The sequence below is a fragment of the Lipophrys pholis genome (assembly GCF_963383615.2).
Source record: "Lipophrys pholis genome assembly, chromosome: 5".
Taxonomy (NCBI): Eukaryota; Metazoa; Chordata; class Actinopteri; order Blenniiformes; family Blenniidae; genus Lipophrys; species Lipophrys pholis.
Window position 1 is genome coordinate 33,312,248 of NC_137628.1, and position 21,908 is coordinate 33,334,155.

The 21,908-nt window shown below is 43.6% G+C and overlaps 1 protein-coding gene across 7 annotated transcripts in view; it reads left to right on the top strand.

The window, feature by feature from the left end:
- Positions 1 to 5,985: 5,985 nt before the first annotated feature.
- Positions 5,986 to 21,908, top strand: part of LOC308109574 (NACHT, LRR and PYD domains-containing protein 1-like) — a 32,126-nt gene continuing 16,203 nt past the window's right edge. For 2 of the 7 annotated variants that reach the window (XM_080463229.1, XM_080463230.1), the window contains exons 1-9: positions 5,986 to 6,253; positions 7,104 to 7,210; positions 11,355 to 11,486; positions 11,835 to 12,011; positions 13,319 to 13,489; positions 15,230 to 15,403; positions 15,486 to 15,656; positions 15,881 to 15,927; positions 20,011 to 20,112. In XM_080463229.1, coding sequence (XP_080319355.1) covers positions 6,248 to 6,253; positions 7,104 to 7,210; positions 11,355 to 11,486; positions 11,835 to 12,011; positions 13,319 to 13,489; positions 15,230 to 15,403; positions 15,486 to 15,656; positions 15,881 to 15,927; positions 20,011 to 20,112 — 1,087 coding nt within the window. In that variant the 5' untranslated portion in view covers positions 5,986 to 6,247. Of the gene's footprint in view, positions 6,254 to 6,501; positions 6,614 to 7,103; positions 7,211 to 11,354; positions 11,487 to 11,834; positions 12,012 to 13,318; positions 13,490 to 15,229; positions 15,404 to 15,485; positions 15,657 to 15,880; positions 15,930 to 19,979; positions 20,113 to 21,908 lie in introns of all 7 variants that reach the window. The other 5 variants (XM_080463233.1, XM_080463234.1, XM_080463228.1 and 2 more) reach the window with 5 other exon arrangements.

Consider the following 21,908-nt stretch of genomic DNA (forward strand, 5'->3'; position numbering starts at 1 on the left):
GAAAAAAGGATAGGTCCCAATACTAAACCTTGTGGGACCCCTGCAGGGCATTCTAGAAATGCTGACACGGGGCCACCCACACTCACACTGTCTCCTATCAGAGAAGTAAGACGTAAATCCCCAGGTTAAGGGGAGTCAGGTTAGAAAGAAGGTCTACTGTGTCAAATGGACTTCATACCTTTGGCCACTTCCCTATCTGTGATTTACTCGAGTCTAAATACTGGTATTTTAGGATCAATTGCAAGATGAGCTGTTGGGGATGGGACGAATAATTGTTTTGTTTCATTGACTGATGGTCAAAAAATGTATTATTAGTCGCCAGTTTGTACAGATCATTTGTTAAAATATTATCAACACTTATTTCCGTTATAGGATTACATTACATTCTTTCGCGTTCCAATAAGTTTGTTAATGTTTTGTCCAAATTTCTTTTCCATACTTTTCCATATTATTCGCTGTAAATAACTTCCAATTTATTTCACTCAATGCTATATTCAGATTTTTATTTGGGGATTTTGGACTAAAAGTACATCTACTTCTTGGGGTAGATGTGTTGCCAAATCATTTTTTCTGGAGAAACCACACGGCAGATATTCTAATTGTTCACGTTTAGGTGTCATACTTCTTATATCAAGATGACCACCCAGTCCCTTCGGTTTAGATAACGGATCCCACACGACTTTAGCCTGATTAAGTGAATATTTTGGTGATGTTCTGCCGTTTGATGAATGGCTTCCCACGTTTGGTTGATAGAGAATGCATTTGGTCAGAATGGCAAAGTCAACAACAGTTTGTGTCGACAGAGTCACACACTCACCAGTGCAGACTCCTTGGTTCCCCTGCTGCCGTTTGGCCCCCCAATGAACTTGGAGACAACAAAGCAAGCCCCCGAAGGTCCACCGGCGCACAAAACCTGACGAGTGTGCAAAGTTTCACAAAAAGTTATGTATGGCTAAGGCCCTCAAAAATGTGTCCGTTCAGCCTGACAAATAATAATAATAATTAAAGCTGTAAGCAGCCTTTTTTGGGACCTCGCACTCTGGACTCTGGCCCGTCGGGGTGGGCCCAATCATGGCCTCTGGCCCAATCATAATCTCTGGCTTATTTAAATATTGATCAAATACAAATACAAATAAAAAATGTGGCTCTACTATAGTGGGCGTGGATGGTGGTGGTGGTGTTTAGATAAAGCAAAGCAGGACACTTTCACTTAGGGTTGGGTTGCTTATGTAGCACATGATAGCATGTCAACTGATAAACAAGGGCCGTTCTCCAGTACCCATACTGTCCATACTGTCCATACTTGTGCTCTGGTGTACCCGTGAAACGTCGTCAGTGGGAGACCAAGTACTGTTCCAATTCTTAGGCCGTTTCTCGCCGAGTACACATGGAATACTCGGATGTGTTCTGGCTCCGCCCACTTTATTGAGGTTGCATCGACACGGACCTGTGCAGGCTCGGGAAGACAATTTACCCATAATGCATTTTGCAAGAGATGGTGGAGGAAAAAACCTACAGCAATCTTAGTGTCATGGTTTGACAGAGTGTAGTTTTAAGAGTGTTTTAGGCCAGAATATAGTAGTTTAAAATGTTGGAATGAGGTCGATATTTCAAGATCAGGGTGTGAACTAAAGCCCCGTTTCCACAGAGCCCCTTGGTGCCGGTACGGGTCAGGTCGGAACCGGTTGTTGTGTGTTTCCACTGACTCAGAACCGTTACCAACCGGTACCATTGGTAACCATTTCTCGCTACCCCCCCACTTGGGGTACCAGGCACAATGTGCCGGATATGAGGGGGAGGAGCTTCAACACTGCCGTCTGCTCATTGGTCCGTGACGACCTGTTCTCCCAGCAAGCAGCCATTTCCAATCAGTTCTTCTGCAGCAATCAGGTCACTTTTTTGAAAATGTCCTCCCGTTATGGCGTCACATCCTGCATGATTACACAACCGTTCATAACCCCGCCTACATTTCAAACTGAACCCCGTGTAATGGAAACGCGGCACTGATATGGGTCTGGTTACAGATAGCCGACCCCACCCGACCGGCACCGGCCGGGTGCCGGTCGGTGTGTTTGGTGTCAATTATTGGTTTGTTGATGCGTGTTAACGTATTTCAGAGGTTATTATGTGCACGTTAATGTGGATTTGATTCCCGGTGGAGGCGCACTTCTTTTTTTTCAATGACGTTCATATGACTACCAGACAAGACGTCCATGTAACGTCAAGGAAATTCATACAAAACTTTACAAAACTTTTGTTTTGTGTCAGTGGGGAAGACAAGAAGCCTTGTATAATGACCACGTTTTGATGCCTTACGTGGTGTGAAGCAAAAGATGTTGGACAAAATAGTGTTTTTTAATTATATAGAGTGCCCCGGTCTCTTTCCTTTATATAAACCATTACAAAGACAAGTTTGCATAATATGACCCCTTTAAGCTTCTCTACCTAATAACATCAACTTTTTTGTCTGCAAAATGTGAAATGATTAACTAAAGATAACGGATGAATCTACAAGTTAAGATAAAAACATAAAACATAGAACAACAAAAAAAAATTTGGAGGCTAAAAAACCCAAAAAACCTACGTGGCCTCCCTGACCGTCTGTCCGTCCCTCATCATTTACCCGTAGATGTGAATTCACATTAAATCACTTAATTGTGACTATATCGGGTTGCTTCCTGCTTATGGACGTGTGATTTTAAACAGGATTTCCTTGATTAATAAGAACATTTAAATCAGCAGCCGGGATCCGTGTCTTTGTCCTTCGTACTCGACAAACTTCCTCTACAGAACCAGGCAGCAGGCTGCTCTGTCTCTTCTGGTCCTGGTACTGATGATAGCTGTGTTCCTCTACAGAACCAGGCAGCAGTCTGCTCTGTCTCTTCTGGTCCTGATACTGATGATAGCTGTGTTCCTCTACAGAACCAGGCAGCAGCTGCTCTGTCTCTTCTGGTCCTGATTCTGATGATAACTGACCGTGTTTATGAGCTCCATTCTGTCCTGAAGCATCTTTTCATCCATCCATCCATCCATCCATTTTCTTCCGCTTATCCGGGGCCGGGTCGCGGGGGCAGCAGTCTAAGCAAGGAAGCCCAGACTTCCCTCGCCCCAGACACGTCCTCCAGCTCCTCCGGTGGGACCCCGAGGCGTTCCCAGGCCAGCCGAAAGACATAGTCTCTCCAGCGTGTCCTAGGTCTGCCCCGAGGCCTCCTACCGGAGGGACATGCCCGGAACACCTCCCGAGGGAGGCGTCCATGGGGCATCCGAAACAGATGCCCAAGCCACCTCAGCTGGCTCCTCTGGATGCGGAGGAGCAGCGGCTCTACTCCGAGCTCCTCCCTGGTGACTGAGCTCCTTACCCTATCTCTAAGGGTGCGCCCAGCCACTCTACGGAGGAAACTCATTTCAGCCGCTTGTATCCGGGATCTCGTTCTTTCGGTCATGACCCAAAGCTCATGACCATAGGTGAGGGTAGGAACGAAGATCGACTGGTAAATCGAGAGCCTCGCCTTTTGGCTTAGCTCCTTCTTCACCACGACGGACCGATACAGCGACCGCATAACTGCAGACGCTGCACCGATCCGCCTGTCGATCTCACGCTCCATCTTCCCCCCACTCCTGAACAAGACCCCGAGATACTTGAACTCCTCCACTTGGGACAAGGGCTCTCCACCGACCTGAAGGGGGCAAGCCACCTTTTTCCGGTCGAGAACCATGGCCTCGGATTTAGAGGTGCTGATCCTCATCCCAGTTGCGTCACACTCGGCTGCGAACCGCGCCAGTGCACGCTGAAGGTCCAGGTTTGATGAAGCCACCAGGACCACATCGTCTGCAAAAAGCAGAGACGAGATCCTGTGGTCCCCAAACCAGACCCCCTCCGGTCCCTGGCTGTGCCTAGAAATTCTGTCCATAAAAGTTATGAACAGAACCGGTGACAAAGGACAGCCCTGCCGGAGGCCAACGTGCACTGGGAACAGGTCCGACTTACTGCCGGCAATGCGAACCAAACTCCTGCTCCGGGCGTACAGGGACCGGACAGCCCTTAGCAAAGGGTCCCGGACTCCATACTCCCGGAGCACCCCCCACAGGACGTCCCGAGGGACACAGTCAAACGCCTTCTCCAGGTCCACAAAACACATGTGGACTGATTGGGCGAACTCCCATGAACCCTCGAGTAGCCGGTGGAGGGTATAGAGCTGGTCCAGTGTTCCACGACCTGGACGAAAACCGCATTGTTCCTCTTGGATCCGAGGTTCGACTAACGGCCGGATCCTCCTCTCCAGTACCCTGGAATAAACTTTCCCAGGGAGGCTGAGGAGTGTGATCCCCCTGTAGTTGGAACACACCCTCCGATCCCCCTTCTTAAAAAGAGGGACCACCACCCCGGTCTGCCACTCCAGAGGCACTGTCCCCGACCGCCACGCAATGTTGCAGAGACGTGTCAGCCACGACAGTCCCTGCACATCCAGAGACTTAAGGAACTCAGGGCGCATCTTTTCATCACTTCATTAAACCGCCTGATGCATTTTGAGGAAGCAGTCACACCACTGGCATGTGGAGGGACCGACTGTTTTTTTCCACCGTGACGCCTCACCGACTGGCAGGAACATACGTCAGTCAGGACTTCAGCAACGATACCGCATCACTGTTCTGCTTTTGGTTGTACAAACAGACCAAATCAGGACAATGGACAGCGTGGGATTACCTTCCACTGGGAGGACAAACATATTTATTGTTGTTGTCGTGTTTAGCTCATATAACATTAACTTGGGACATAGATGAGCTGGAGCCGTGGGAAATGCTCTCTATTCCCTGGCTGAAGCTCGCCCTCAAACAACAACAACAATATCAAGGTCTATTGGGTTCATCTGACGGAGGCTATTTTAGTTACAGTGTGTAGAATATTACATTTCAAAAGAAATGAGTGTCTCAGAACCAGTCAGTGTTCTGTTCCCCGCCTGTTCTAGCAGGAGAACCTCAGCCTGGTCCCAGTAGGAAGTACTGTCTGGCTGTTCTCAAACAGCTGAGCAACATGTCACACCTCACTCCTGTTAGACATACTGACATGTACACAGACAGTATTATTATATATATTGATTAGGATAGCAGATCAACTGATTGCACGTTGAACAAGCAGTGAATGAATGTGATAACACAGGACTCTGAACAGGTCCATCTGGTCCTCACTAGGACCTCTCCTATCACTGCCCACATGTCCTGATGCTCTGACAGCCAGACTCAGTGAAGCCATGGCCGAGGTGGAGAGTCTGAGAAGAGAGGAGAGGAATGAAGAGATGGAGAACGGAGGGCAAAGAGCACAGTGGGGGGTCTTCTGGAGGAACTGAGAGGGAAACATCTAATAACTGAAGAGCTGGAAGAGAATATGTCATATAATATGGAATAATAGATAAATGTGTCACAATAGATAAATATGTAATAGGTAAATATCTAACTATTATTTTCTATGTAATATTAAAGGTAAATATGTAAAAATAAATTAAAGTATAATAGGTAAATATGTTATTGTGTGTAAATATGTTAAAACAAAATCTACATTTGTAACACAAAACAGTTATAACTTGTGCCCTAATGTACATGTTCATTGTACATAAATGTCTCATTGTGTGTAAATAAAGACTTTCCATAGTGTTGTCATGGCTCCATCATGTTGCTCTAAAAGGAGAGGACAGCGTCCCAATGTCTCGTCTGCAAACTGCTTCCATTTCCTCTCTAGACTTTCTATTAGTATGCTACATTAAATAAATAAATAAATAAATGAAATGATTTTTAATTTAATAAATTAAAAATGAAAGCAATGATTCTTCACAGTCCTGTAAATGTATATTTGCCTGGTTTTCTTCAGAAAACACGTCGCTGTCACACAGACTTGTTCAGGCTGACGGGTCAGACTTTGCCCCTCACAAGATGGCGGCCGCTCTGACGTAACGGAGCGGTGGGCGGAGACAGGCTGCGCTGTGTGTGTGTGTGTGTGTGTGTGTGTGTGTGTGTGTGTGTGTGTGTGTGTGTGTGTGTGTGTGTGTGTGTGTGTGTGTGTGTGTGTGTGTGTGTTGTGGGAGCGGTGTTGTGCAGATCGACAGGTAAGCAGAACACAGTAAACTGACATGTTCGCAGTGAATTCTCCGGATTGGGTTTTGCAGTAGATAGAAACTCTTTACATGAGAGCAGAAGAGACTTTTAACGAGCGTCTGGAAGAGGAAGAGGAAGAGGAAGAGCAAGTGAAGCGAAAATGAAAGTAAGACGTTTTCACCTCTGTGAACTTCACTTATTGGCTCTAACTTTCCCTCAAAACTGAAAACTAAAGTGCTTCTGAGGCGATTCAGAGAAAGACCACCATGTAGACTTCAGGAAAACATTTACTTTGACATTTGTTTTGTGAAGTTTGTCACGAGAAATATCCGGCAGCCTGTTATGAACCCTCCAGATTAAATACTGGAAGAAAGTACAACATTTGGATTGTTTCTGTTTCTCTGTTATTCTCAGTGGAAGGTGGTTGAGTCAGGCATCGCATCAGATGCAGAGGAGGAAGCTCGCTGCCACATCCTACTTCTGAGGGGCAATAAGATAAAGCAGCTGGGACATAGTAGAAGTACAAGTATATAACCCCCTGGTTGTATTGTTCCTCTATTAGTTTGTCTCACTTAAATCTGTAGTTGTGTTCTTGTGCACGTAGATGTGTGAATGATGGGACATAGAAAAGGAATGGGATTCTATATAGTTTCCTGATTATACACAAATACATGTAGACATGCTCACATCACTTTCTCCATACATCATTACATTTTCATTAATATCTTCTAATCAATCAATCACCGACAGGCTGACTGTCCATATAACTGACACAATGGTGATAAAAGTGTCAAATGCACACTTGTGGAGGCTGAAAGCTGATTTTGTTCCACAAAGACTGAAGCCTTGATGAGTGTGTGATAGAGTGATAGAGCTGCTGCTGAGCGCACTCTGGAGGAGAGGGATTACTTCTCTTACTGCAGAAGGTCCTGCTTCCTGTTTATCAGGTCGCAGCTTTGTTTTAGACGTGTCTCATGTATTTTGATGATTAAAGTCTAACAACGTGTTTATTACAGCGTCAGTATTTACCCCCCTGGAGGATGAGTGATCGCAGGGATGCAGGCGAGGAAGGATCCTCCACTGTGGTGCCCGACACCGAAAACCCCCCACATCCTGAAGAACCGTAAGATCACCATGTTTAGTTTGTGGACCAAACAATCCTTTTGGACCCCTGTCATTTGATTTGAAGTATTTTGACGGGGTACTTGGGGAGCACGTTGCAGTGGTGGTCAAAGTGTTTGGATCCTTTACTTCTATAAACGTCACACTGTGAAAATAACTTGATTTGATTGATGGAAGAAATGACGACCAGAAAAGGAATAGACTTGTTGCAGAATGTTTCCCAGTGATTCAGGTCATATCTGAGCTCTGTTCACCTCTTGTCATTATAATTTATAATTCATTTTATTGTATGTATTTGTCTCAGTTTAAAATGTCTTCACATGGAGCAAAAACCAAAACAGTTCAACTGAACTTCAAAGTGTTGAGTACTTGGTTAAGATTGACTTTCAGTGACACGTCAAAGCAAATTAGATTCCTACTTCTTCCAGTGAGATTATATTTCTTTCTAAATGTGCAATGAATTGTTTTACAGTTACTTATTACATTAAATATGACTTTAAACATTTGAAGCCATACATTTAAAACCTATGATTACTTATTTTTCCAGTCACAAATTAAAAATGATGAATTTAGTTTTAATTCACAAAATAAAATGCAGAATGAATAATTTTAACATTCACAAACAAAAATGTGCAAAGAATTACTTCTGAATTTTGTGACGAATATTCAAACTGAAATGTGCAATGAATTTTTAATTTATACATTTAAATGTGCAATAAACAAATATTTCAACTGTCTCAAACTACTACTACTACTAAGGTTTTATTTTGAACAGTCCAAAATTAGAATGAATAAACTTCATCCATTTAATAATGGTTTTATGATGATCCGACTGTAGAGACATTAACGTACGTCTGTACTGCCTGTTGTCCCCTTTTGTCCTCCTGGACTCAAACTGGCCTCGTGGATCTGACTGATCTGATGTAATCTCCTAATTTGATCCTTGCTTGTGTCGTATAAACTCTCAGATGTACGTTGCTTTGGATTAAAGTATCTGCTGGATGGTACAGTAACACTGTCTGTTATATAAATACACATCATAGAAGGATTCATTCAGTTTATGAGGCATTAGGTCAATACCTTTAATTACTGTGTGCGTGTGTGTGTGTGTGTGTGTGTGTGTGTGTGTGTGTGTGTGTGTGTGTGTGTGTGTGTGTGTGTGTGTGTGTGTGTGTGTGTGTGTGTGTGTGTGTGTGTGTGTGTGTGTGTGTGTGTGTGTGTGGATATTACAGGATATTATTGCCACTTTGTTCATGTAATAAGTTTACAACTAGAACTATTCAAATTCTCTAACAAAACTCAGACTAACGTTAGATGTTTATTAATTTATGTTTTTATTATTTTGCTGATCTTTTAGAGAAACAGTTTCACCAAAAGCTAAAAGGACGTTATAGAAATAGTCTTTGAATTTAAATGTAGTCTGTGTGCTGAGTCGACATTAATTCCGTGGTTTTCTATCAATAAATGTCCATTACAAGCTTCAGTCTTCAGTAGAAAAACAATGTGATTAATCACAATTAATTACAGAAAATTGTGCAATTAATTAGTTAATTTTTTCTTATTGACAGCACTAATATATCTATCTATATCTATATCTACTGTATATCTATATCTATATATATATATATATATATATATATATATATATATATATATATATATGTATAGTAATCGATTGACAGCACTACTTTAAATAGTTCTACTCAGCTCTCTATACTTCAGATTATGAGACCAAGCCATTGGACATACAGTACCTAAGGTAGACACAGACTCACTTGAGTAGCGGGACAATTACTGTGGATGAGTTTAAGAGGCCAACGTTTTCTATGCAATCTGGAAAATGGTCTACCAATAGAGTTCTGTAGGAATCTTATGAACAGTTAGAACCACTTTTGATTGAGATATTTAATGAATCTTTTAATTTACAAAAAATACCTCAGGCACTAAACCAAGCATCAATCTCATTAATTCTAAAAACGAACAAAGATCCCTTAGCTTGTTCAAGTTACCGTCCAATTAGTCACTTTAATGTGGATATCAAACGTTTGTCCAAATTACTAGCCATGCGACTAGAGACAGTCTTGCCCTCCATTATTGCCCCTGATCAAACAGGGTTTATCCAAAACAGATATTCTTTCTTTAATCTCAGACGACTTTATAACATAATCTAAACTGTCCTATCTCTTCCAGTGTATACCTATTTTTAGTCCCCAGTCCTTCTTTAGTAAATGAGATGTTTTAGTCACTGAGTTCATATGGAATAGGAAGAAGCAGGGAGCTGCTGCAGAGGCCGGGGTCTCTCCGGGGTCTCTCCGGGGTCTCTCCGGGGTCTCTCCGAGGTCTCTCCGAGGTCTCTGCGAGGCCTCTCCGGGGTCTCTGCGAGGCCTCTCCGGGGTCTCTCCGGGGTCTCTCCGAGGTCTCTCCGGGGTCTCTCCGGGGTCTCTCCGAGGTCTCTCCGGGGTCTCTCCGAGGTCTCTCCGAGGTCTCTCCGAGGCCTTCCCCTACCCAATTTTAAGTTCTATTGTTGGGCAGCCAACCCGAAAGTAATTCAATTATTTACTATAAATCCTTCTTGAAAGAATAATAATGGCTTGGTTTTATATATCGGTTTCTTCACGCTGACTCAGCGCTCGTCCAGAGACCATGATTCATCCACACCAGTCCCTCCAGTGATGCTAAGCTACGTTGTAGCCACCGCTGCCCTGGGGCTGCTGACGGAGGCCTAGCTGCCATTTTGCTCCGACCACCACCAACATTCATGCACCATTCATACGAGGCAATGTGTGTAAAGTGCCTTGCCCAAGGACACAATGACAATGACTGTTTGATAGAGTGGGATTTGAACCGCCAACCCTCCGGTTATTGGACGAGCGACCACTGAAGCTGCTTCCTTGACAGCACTCGTCCACACTCCACCAAACTTTGCAGTTTCTGGCTATTGTAAAAATATTCTAGTTAAATCTACTCTTAGAATCTGGAAACAATTTTGACGTCTTTTTGGTTTACAGACTTTTTCCTGCTTTCCATCCCTCTCTTCTTGATAGAACATTTTCTCTGTGGAGCACCTCTGCTATTAAAAACTTCAGTGATCTCGATCTTGATAATATGTTTGCACCATTTCAGCAACTCAGAGAAGTATCACTTGTCAAGACAGCATTTTATTTGAGATATCTACAGATCCGTAGCTTCCCCCGCAGGCTGAGTCTAACTTTACTAAAGTGGAAGTCTCCTGCTCCTCCCTCTCATTCTTTGTGGATCAGGGATGTTCTTTACTTTGTTAAGATGGAGGAGGTCAGGTTCAGGGTAAATGTTCTCCCGTCAAGTTTAACCAAAGCTGGAGGCCTTTCTACAAACATTGTGAGGGATTGGTGTTTGCTGCTGTTCCAGACTGACTGATGTGAGTAAAGGTCCCCAGCTGGTGGCGCTGGTGTGTGCAGGAGGTGGCTGTGGAAGGTTTCTAATTTAGATTTGTTTTTCTGTACTGTGTGCATTTTACATTTGACTTGATCAATCTCTGGTGACCGGCAGGGGAGTGGATTAGGTTTCTTTCTCTCTCTCTCTTTTGTTTAGTTTTTTCCTTTTTAGGTGTTGTTGTTTGTTTGTGTTGTTTTTGTTTTGATTGATATTTGGACAATAATTGTAAATGTAAAAACTCAATAAACAAACTTGAGCAAAAAAAAAAAAAGAAAAGAAATGGGCTAAATCAACAGGAGCAGTGAAATGTATCCACGGGAGGTGGTCCATCGTCACAGCACTTCCTGTGACCCTTGACCCTCTTCTGGTCTCTCTGGCCCAATCACAGTGGAAGATTCCTGGTCCTCTCTGGCCCAATCACAGTGGAAGATTCTTGGTCCGCAGTTATCCTCGTCACCACAAGGGGCACTTTCTCCGGTTTCTCAGCCTTTGGGTGAATGTCCATGTTTACGTTCCAAAACTTTTAGTTGTTTCTCTGAATCCCTGAAATGAAGGTGGCGGAGCAACACATGGGAGAATGTTCAAGACAGAATGGTTTAACAGATTGCACAAAACATGTATGCAGTGGTGGTTCTCTAGAGAGGTTTCTTAAGTATTAAGTGGAAAAAGCCCAATCCGTCGGCCTATTTACAATCTAGCACCTGTGAAATGAACAACATCTGCAATTTCAGGTTTTTACAAGTGGAAGACTTCAACCCAGGACAGCAGGACATCTCTATCAATCTGAGTGAGATGACGCCAGAAGAAATGGAGTGGCTCTGTGCTGAACTGGAGCGACCAGACTGTGCAGTGGAGGTCCTGAGGTCAGACTGTCTTCATTCAGTATTTGTTCATATAAACATTAAGTAAAATGTTGTTGTCTTCTGTCGTAAGTGCCAGTCATCAGTTACGATGCAGTAGAGGGAAAGAGTTCTAAACCATGAGTGTGTTTCCTACGTAAAGTTGAATATATTCCTCTCAGGACGGGACACAAGAGTTCTCTCAGTCTGTCGGTTTGAAGTGTGAGATTTTCAGAAATGTTGATTTTCTGTTCTAAAGTTCTGATTGGACTTTTGTGATGGAACAAGATTAGACCAATAAACTTTGTGGTGGAAAAGAATTTTTCTTATTCTAGTTTGATGATAAATTTGAGGGATTTATTCTTTGTTTAGACTGGCAGAGTTCAGGTTGTCAGACAGATGCTGTTCTGCTCTGAGCTCAGCTCTAAAGGCAAACCCGTCCTTCCTGAGAGTGCTGCACCTGACTGAGGTCATAATCTCCGAGGATTTTCAACTGAAGCTGTTATGTGACGCTCTGGGAAGTCGACACTGCAGAATCAGGACTCTCAGGTAAGTTTATTTATTGCTGGATGCCCCTGGTGTGCCATCTTTTTCAGTGACAGGACCAAGCACTCTGACTCGGAGGTTGATGACCTGCATCCTGACTGCTTCACACTCAGCGAGGAACCATTCCAGGGCAGGCTGGAGCCACAAGGACAAACATCATCTGCACAAAACAGAGATGCTGTCGGCCTCAGCTGCCCCTCGACACTGCTTATGAAAATAACAGAGACAATGGTGGACACAAGACTCAGATTTGACAGAGCCCAACCATTGTGACAAGCCCTTACCCCGGCGGTACAGAGACCTCTCCGGTCTGCCTGCAGCAGGCCACCTGCCCCAAGACTTCTCCAACTCCAAAACACATGTGGACACGATTGTCCGACTCTCATGCCACCTAAATAATCTGCTAGAGATAAAAGCTGGTTCCCTGTGCCATAGCCTGAATGAGGTTTTCACATTGTTCCTCCTCAGTCGGAGGTTTGAGCCCCAGCGGAGTCTCTTTTCCACTCCCCTGGCTCGGCTGAGTGACCACCACCCAAGGCTGCTATACCTGAAACTCCAGTTATTCTGCACATTCTTATCAAACACAGCAGCCACACAACTTCCAATCATTTCCAGGTGTTTTTCATCTCTGGTCTCACTCTGGAATGGACCCCCCTCAACATGAGCCAATACCTGTGAATAGAAAACATGATTATTTCAGTCTCGGGCAGCAGTAATCATTACTTTTACACCACTTCCTTATCACAGGTTATGATAGTTAACCTATCATACGTTGACAGAATGCCGTCATTGAACATGCAGGCTTTTACCAGGTAATAGGACGAGGGTTGTTCGGTATACCGGTACTCTATTGGTATCGCGGTACTGACGCCTTTAAAACGATACTACACTGGGCCCGGCTGGTACCGGGATCTTTTTTTTTTTTTCTTTACGTCGCCGCAGAGCGTCTCTGTTGTAATTTGCACTCCGGTCTCTCAGAGACGGGGTGTGAGCGCTCCCACGCTCCGACCCGAGATCCGCAACTGAATAAACGCTTCATACTCGACCTACACAACTTCAAAATAAAAGTCAAAACAACAAATTTTCAAAACAATCTTCTCCCAACCGAGCTTGTACTTTGAAAAGAATACCGGATGTGCATGAGTAAGTGACGTGGCGTTTGCGTCCATGTGAGAGTGAGCATGGTGAACTGACTCAAACACCAACTCATGGAGTGTTTTTGAAGCTGTAGCTTGATGGTGATTAAAACTCCAGTTTCAGTTACCTCCATGGCTGCTCCTGTTGAATCCTCTTACTATCTTCAATTACAGGCTAGTGAACTGTGGCTTATTCACGAGCAGTTGTGTCTGTCTGAGCGACGCAATTAAGCGTAATCCCTCCCATCTCCAAGAGCTGGACCTGAGTCTAAACCTCCTGGAGGACTCAGGAGTGGAGATCCTGTGTGATGGACTGATGGATGAGAGCTGCATCAAAAGGCTGAAGTATGTTTGTGTTTCGTAACATACTCTTTCTAAATAAAAAAAAAGAATACATTTTCTAAACACGTGTTATTTATCAGAATGAAGTGTTTTCTTTGGTTGTGTTTTTTTTAGCAGCAGTTATAACAAGAGCAATCAGAGACGTCTGACCTCGGCCAAGGGTCGACATGGACCCTGGGAAGTGACACATTTTCCAGATTAACTGCCTTTATTCATCTACAGAGTTTAGTGTTCCCATGATTTTATTCATAATTTAAAACAGCACAGCATAAGACAATATTCATCCTCTCTTCCACGTTGTCATCCGAACCGTAGATGAGAAGTCTGGCTTATTGTGGAGTTTCACTCACTAACCGGTGGCTTGTCTGCTGCCGAGCACCAGAGCACAACACAACAAACTACACTTCCCAAAACCAAAAACATTTCCCACAATGCACTGGTCATCTAAAGCTAAGCATGTAACAATACATAGTGAAATTAAAATTTCTAACAATTATTTTTGACCTGGATCACCACCGACATTTTAATGTGTTCTTCCTTTGATCAAAATGCACGTGTGTACAAGTTTTCATGAAGATCAGCTCAGTAGTTTTTGAGATATCTTGTTAACAGACAAACGGATAATTATTATGTCCGCCAACTGTTTATCTATCAGCAAGATTATGTCAAACTACTGCAGGGATTGTGTCAAAATGTTCACCACAGACAGATATTAGGCCATGGAAAATGGTAATGCAGAGATCATGGAGGGGCTGACGGAGTGGAGCTTCACAGAGCAGCACTGTGCTGTGGGGAAGCAGCGATTGTTCAGATCTCAAAACTAATCTCCTGACACCACAACGTCTGAATATTCCAATAATCGGGTAAAGCCCAAGTGTCGCCCAGCTTGAAATTTACCAGGAAAACCTGTCTGTCGTCCTCGTCAGGCAGGCTGTCGCTCATTAAGGTGTGTTGACAGTTAAATGTGTCGGTGCAGTGACGTGTCCAGTAGAGGGGGTCACTCTTACCAGGTCTGCTCCTCAGAGGTTCTACTGTATTCATATATATATATATATATATGTGTGTATATATATATATGCAGCTTTCATTTTCAAAAATACTCATTTGTCTTTATGTCTAAATAGTGCATTAATCTCAATTTAAATGTCTTTATCTCATCAGCATTAAAAATCGCTCTCAAGCTCCCTGTGTTTTTCCTCAAGTGGGAAAGACTAGCAAAAGCTCCATTAAATGTTCTAATTGTTGCTTGTAAAGCTACAAACAAAGGGCACTGAAGCTGCTTCTGATTATGTCGAATCTCATGATTTCAAGGTAATGAAATACAGCTAAAGAGGACAACTGAAGCAGTTTCAGGTGATCTTATAATCAGCTGTATGTGTACGATTAGAAGCTACCATTTAGTGGAGTGTTGTTATTTTTTTAATCTTACAACTGTAATAAAACGACTCCCAGCCTACTTGTTTGTTGTAAACGGGAACATAAAATGTATCTGTAAAAAAGCAGAATAAATTTCTCACATCGATGCAATGACAGAAATAAAAGTCCTAGAAGACAAAACTCAAACTGTTTACAGACACAGTTCTGAGCAGTGCAGAGTGACAACCTCATGGGGAAGCCTGAATGTAAAAGAATGTCAAGTGTTCAAGCTTGTTGGAATAAATGCCCATTTATTGGAGTCCAGGTTTTTTAATTTGGCAAAAGAATGACTAACAGCTTGTTACTTGTGTTTTCTCCTTCCTGCAGCCTGACTTCTTGCTATGTGACAGGGGAGAGTTGTAGACATTTGAATATACTGCTGATGTCCACATGTGGCAGTCTACAAGAGCTCAACCTGAGTCATAACCTTCTGGAAGATGATGGAATGGAGCAGCTGTCTGTTGGATTGAGTAGTTCAAAGTGTAAACTGACCATTCTGAGGTAGAATAACTCATTTTTGTACCTGCTGAATTTCAGTGAACAGTTTTTGTACGCCCACGTCCTTCTTGCTCTGTCTTGACAGGTTGGCTCAGTGTAAGGTCACAGATAAAGGCTGTGCTGTTCTGATCGAAGCTCTGGAGAGAAGGTCCGTTCCTCTGGATGAGCTGGACCTCGAGGGAAACGACTTCAGCTATAAAGGAAGGGCGATGCTGAATCAATTTATGATCGATTGGGGTTTTAAAGAGCGTTTGAGGTCAGTGAGATATGGAACTTCGTTTAGCATTAACCTCCTGAACTGAGCTAAACTCTAATGTGGAGTGAAGTATTCAAATGTTGTCACACTATTATGACGCTTTTCCACGAAAACTCTTGTGTTGTGGTTGACATCCAATCTTTCTTTTATGAAAAAAAAAAAAAAAGAGAGAGACTTGTGGCTTTGCAGCCTGTTTGAGTATTAACACATGTTTCACCCCACAGGATGAGACTCAGCAGAGAACAGGCTGCCAGTCCTCCCTTCAGTGAAGGTGTGTATTCACAGTGTAAATACTGACTTTTAAACATACGTACACATTTAGGCAGTGCTGTAAAAAGTAGTTGAAAGCCATACATGAGTAAAAGTGTTCTATTGTATAGGTACAAAGATAAACCATTCTTGTAGCATGTCCTTCATTTATTATGGACTTGATGTCACATGACTAGAACTCCAGTCCTGAGCAAGTCTTCTGAAGGAGTCAGACACAAACTGTGGACCCTTGTCTGAGCACCACTTCTGGTATTCCATGAAGTGAAAAGATAGACTTGAAGTGCACTATCACACCTTCGGATGTTGTGGATGTGGGAAGAGCAATTTCAAAGTATCTTGAGAAGTAGTCTACCACTGCAAGGTAGTTTTTCTTTTCATCGGTCTGGAACAAATCTGCACAAAAACTGTAGACCATGGGCTCGATGGAAATTCTGTGTGCATCATCGTTTCCTTCAGGTTTGTGTTTTCTTTTTCTTTTTTCCTCTCTTTCCCCTTGTCCTCTTCGGCAGCTTGGGCCAACAATATCATGTGATCTAGAACCTTCGGAGTCAGAACAGTTTGTGCTCTTGAACAGGGAGAGACCTGGAGTCTCCTCCTGTTGCTGCTTTATTAGAAGTTGGTATGGCTGCTGGACACGACCGGGGGGGAACGCTCAGAGAGAGAGAGAAGAGAAGAGAGAGAGGGAAGAGAAGAGAGAGAAGAGAAGAGATGTTGGGGGGGGTCAACATACAATACCCTTGCTGTGCTACATATATTATTTGCAGTTATCACACTGATCCAAATACTTTACAACTGTTATTAGATTAGTCCCCCGGCTAGCTCAGTTGGTAGAGCTCACAACCTCAGGGGTAGAGGGTTCGTGTCCCATGCCGGGCGTCACCTTCCCGTGGGCTCACCACAGAAGGTTCTTAATCGGTGCATTGTGATCTGGGTGACGGTGCTCAGACTGTCAACCCCGCGACCCGGAAACAGATAAGATGAACAGAAACCTGCTACGTAAAGATGAGTATGTTAGTCTAAATGAAGCCTCCCCTCCAAGTCATACTAACACTCAAATAGCTGGTGAAAGTGGTGGAGGAGGGTGGAGGCAGCCATCTAGAACTCTCACTTACTAATTAACATGAACCCAAAACCCAACTTTAGTTCTTTTGAGAGTCTGAGCATGACCATGCCACACCCGTCAAATAAAATAGTAAATTCTGTAGAATCTGTAATCATTTGTCGTCCTCCTGGACCTTATTCAACTTTTCTAACTGAATTCTCTGAATTGTTGTCAGATGTAGCCCTGACTAAAGATAAGGTTATCATGGTAGGAGACTTCAATGTTCATGTTGACCTAGAAAATGATAGTTTCAGTGCAGCTTTAGATCTACACATGACTCTCTCAGGTAGTAGACGGGCCTACCCAGAAACATCTACACACCCTAGACCTTATTCTAACTTATGGTTTGAATATAGAGCATCTGACCATCTCTCCTCACTATGATTTCCTGTCAGATCACTTCTTAATAACCTTTGACTTTGTTCTAAATAGTTCTAACCCTCCGGTTAAAGCCGTGTTAACCAGGTCTCTCTCTGATAACATAGTAACTAAATTCAAGGAAAGAATTCCCTCTGCTATAGAATCAGTAGTGGATCTTCCTGACCCGTATACTGTTGCTAGCTCAGACATTGAATACCTAACAAACAGTCTGACAGATATGCTAAAAACAACGCTAGACGACATAGCTCCTCAAAAAATGAAACTGAAAAAACAGGAAAAGTCATCCCCATGGTTTAACTCATCAACCCGCCAGCTTAAACAACGCTCCCGTAGATTAGAAAGAACTTGGCGTTCAACATAAACAGAGCTAGATTATATAGCCTGGAAGGATAGCTTCAAAACTTATAAGAAAGCTCTGAGTAGAAGTAGAACTAATTACTACTCATCCTTAATAGAGGAAAACAAAAACAACCCTCGCTTTCTTTTCAGTACTGTAGCCAAACTGACCAAGAACCAAAATAGCGTTGAGCCCACCATTCCTAACAATATATGTAGTGAAGACTTCATGAAGTTCTTTCAAAATAAAATGACAAGGCTTAGGGATAACATCCATCAAACCCTACCGTCCGTTAGCCCCATAACAGAGGAACTGGTTAAACCTAACAGTCATCTGGAATGCTTTCAGCAAATACAACTAGTCCAACTAAACTCCCTTATTTCTTCTGCTAAACCAACTACTAGCCTGTTGGACCCAATTCCTACTAGAATTCTGAAAGAGGCACTGCCACTAATCAATAATTCTATACTGGCAATTATTAACCAGTCTCTAACAATAGGCTATGTGCCCCAATCCTTTAAACTAGCAGTTATTAAACCTCTCATTAAGAAGCCAAACTTAGACACAAGCCTTCTCTCAAACTACAGGCCCATCTCCAACCTTCCTTTCCTGTCAAAGGTTCTGGAGCAAGTAGTGGCTAAACAACTCCAGGATTATCTGCAGGAGAATAATCTGTTAGAGGACCTTCAGTCCAGCTTCAGAATGAACCACAGTACAGAGACTGCTCTGCTAAAAGTTACTAATGACCTTCTAATGGCCTCAGATAGAGCTCTTCTATCTGCTTTACTTCTTCTGGACCTTAGTGCCGCATTTGATACTGTCCATCATAATATACTTTTAAGGAGATTAGAAGATGCCTTAAACTGGTTTAAATCAGTCCCCCGGCTAGCTCAGTTGGTAGAGCATGAGACTAACAATCTCTAGGTAGTGGGTTCATGTCCCACGCCGGGCGCCACCTTCCCGTGGGCTCACCACCTCCAGGAAGGTTCTTAAATGGTGCGATGCGACCCGCGACCCGGAAACGGATAAGCGGAAGAAAATGAATGAATGAATGAATGGTTTAAATCATATTTATCTGACCGCTTTCAATTTGTTCATGTAAATAACAAATCTTCAATACATGAAGGGGTCCTGTGTGGAGTACCACAAGGCTCCGTCCTCGGACCCATATTGTTTAATCTCTATATGTTACCACTCGGAAATATTATTAGGAAACACAACATTAACTTTCATTGTTATGCAGATGATACTCAGCTATATTTATCAATTAAAGCCAATCAGGCCGACCAACTTGTTAAACTAGAGTCCTGCCTCAGGGACGTTAAGTCCTGGATGTCTATCAACTTCTTAATGCTCAACACATCCAAGACTGAGGTTCTAATCCTAGGTCCTAAAAAGCTCAGGGATTACTTTTCAGATAGTCTGATTACCTTAGATAATATTACCTTAACCTCTAACAGTGATATTAGGAACCTGGGTGTTATTTTTGATCAGGATCTGTCCTTTATGTCCCATGTTAAACATGTCTCCAGGACAGCCTTCTTCCATCTAAGGAATATTGCAGAAATGAGAAACTTCTTGTCCTTCAAAGATGCAGAACAAATGCTTCCTGCCTTTGTGACTTCAAGATTAGATGATTGTAACTCCCTAATGTCAGGATGTCCAAACTCCTCTGTTAGGATCTTCCAGCTAGAGCAGAACGCTGCTGCAGGTTTACTAACCAGAACTGGAAGAAGAGAGCACATCTCCCCAGTCTTAGCATCCTTACACTGGCTTCACATCAAATCTAGAATAGAATTCAACATCCTTCTGATCACATCTAAAACTCTTCATCACCAGGCTCCGTCCTATATGGAGAAACTTCTAGAAGTGTCTCACCCTCCACGAGCCCTTGGCTCTGAGGATGCAGGACTGTTGGTAATCCCTAAAGTCCTTCAAAGTAAAAGAGGAGGCAGGAGTTTCAGCCATATGGCTCCTTTACTCTGGAATCAACTAGCAGCCTCGGTCCGAAGGGCCCACACCATTAGTTTATTTAAGAGGAGACTAAAAAGCTTCCTCTTTGATAGAGCTTCTCATTAGGAATAAAATAGGAGCACTAAGTTGAGCTGCTCTAGGCCTAGACTGCTGAGGGGATTTCCTCTCTCCCGTTAAAGGGAGGAACTCTACATTTGGAGCTTCTGTTTCTTGTCTTTCTTTCTTTCTCTCTGTGTAACAACATTACTGGAGTCACCAGATACTGCCGCCGTCTTTTTTCTCCCTGACAGGAGGGGAGCAGGATCCAGGGGATCAGACCCAAGACTCCCAGAGTGGAGTTACGACGGTCCTACTACCCGACCCCACCACAGCACCGGGACCCCACCGCAAAGGTACGGCCCTTAAACTCCAGACTGAGATTGGTTCATCATCAGACCAACGCTCATCATAGACTTTTCTTAGTATTTGTACTTCTCTGGCCTGTCTGCCTCTCCCTCTCTCTCTCTCTCCCTCTTCTATTCCTCTCTCTCTCCCTCTTCTATTCCTCTCTCTCCCTGTCCTATCCCATGTACTTCTCCCCCCAACCGGTCAAGGCGGATGGCCGTCCTTCCAGAGTCTAGGCTCCGCCCCCTTTCTTCCTGAAGAGGGTCTTCTTATGAACTGTTCTTCCTGAAGAGGGAGTTCTTATGAACTTCTCTCCATGCGAGGGAGTTTTTCCTGGCCACTGTTGCTTGTTACACCTGCTGCTTTGGAAGGTTTAGTTGGGTTCTGTTGTTCTCTATCATTGTAAGAGGTTCTGGAAGGTTTAGTTGGGTTCTGTTGTTCTCTATCATTGTAAGAGGCTCTGAGATGTTTGTTGATGTGATTTAGCGCTTTACAAATAAAATTGAATTGAATTGAAAGAGGGAGAAAATGAATGAATGTATGAATGAATGAATGTTATTAGATTAAACCAGCCTGAGCAGCTCTATCTAGACAGTAACATGATTTTCTAGATTAAACCAGCCTTGAAATCACCCTTGTCCCGGTGCATTTGGATTTCTTTCAGTGTCTTTTCGGTGGCAGGTAGGCTTGGTACCACAGAGTCATCATACTGCTTTATCTCCTCCTCTCGGTCCAGTGGGCTCCTTCACAACACATCAGCAGTAGCAATGTCTTTACCAGCCACATGTCAGATGGTGTAGTCAAACCTCATTAGTCTCATGCGTAAACGCTGGATTTGAGAAGTAGTTCATCCAGACATTTTGAACCTACTAAAGGAATCAGAGGCTTGTGGTCTGTTTCAGTGTTCAAGATCTTTCCAACTAGGAACCCTGCAAACCTCTCACAGCAGACATGGGGGCCAGCGCCTCCTTCTCTATTAGGGTGTAACGCTGTTCAGTGTTGCTCCAACTAATTGAGGCTTACGCCACTGGTCTCCAGTCCACCGTGTCTCGGCGCTGAAGAAGAACAGCTCCCAGTCCATATGATGATGTGTCAGCAGAGACCAGCGTCTCCGCATTTGGTTCATACAAAGCCTTGATCATGTTAAAGGCTTGCTGCTGCGGTGACTCCCAGGCCCACAGAGAGGAACTTTCCCAGGTGATTTGTCATCCCCAGAAATGCTCTCGTATCAGCCACATTTCTGCGCTCTTTCAGCTCTTTCACAGCGCTCACCTTTTCGGCATCCGCACTAACGCTTCAATTATCTGTCCCAAGAGCTTGATCTTGTGCTCAGAGAATTCACACTTTTCATTTAAAGTCACCACCACTGCGTGTAGTCTTGACCGGGTTTTCTGCAGCCTCTGATCATGCTCCAGTTGTGAAGCTCCCCAGATGAGAACGTCATCCATCTGGCATAGGACACCCTCCAGTCATTCCAGAATCCACTGCATGCACTTCTGGCAGTGCTCTGGTGCTGAGGAGATGCCAAAACACAGACGGTTATAGCAGTAGGGTGATACATTAAATGCATTGCTGCCCATAGTTCATCACTACACTCTGCCAATCTTACTTCATCGGGCAACCTACTTGTTCCTGCTCTCGTCTCCAACTCTGCAAGAGATAAGGAGGCTCTGGCACACTTTCTGAAATCTCCCAAGGCCAGTGTTGAACCCTTTCCCAGCTCAGTAAAGGCTCTTATCCAACTCCCGCCTCCCTCCTTTAATGGTGGGAGATTCATTTGTATTGTTCTCATGTCCTGGTGTGT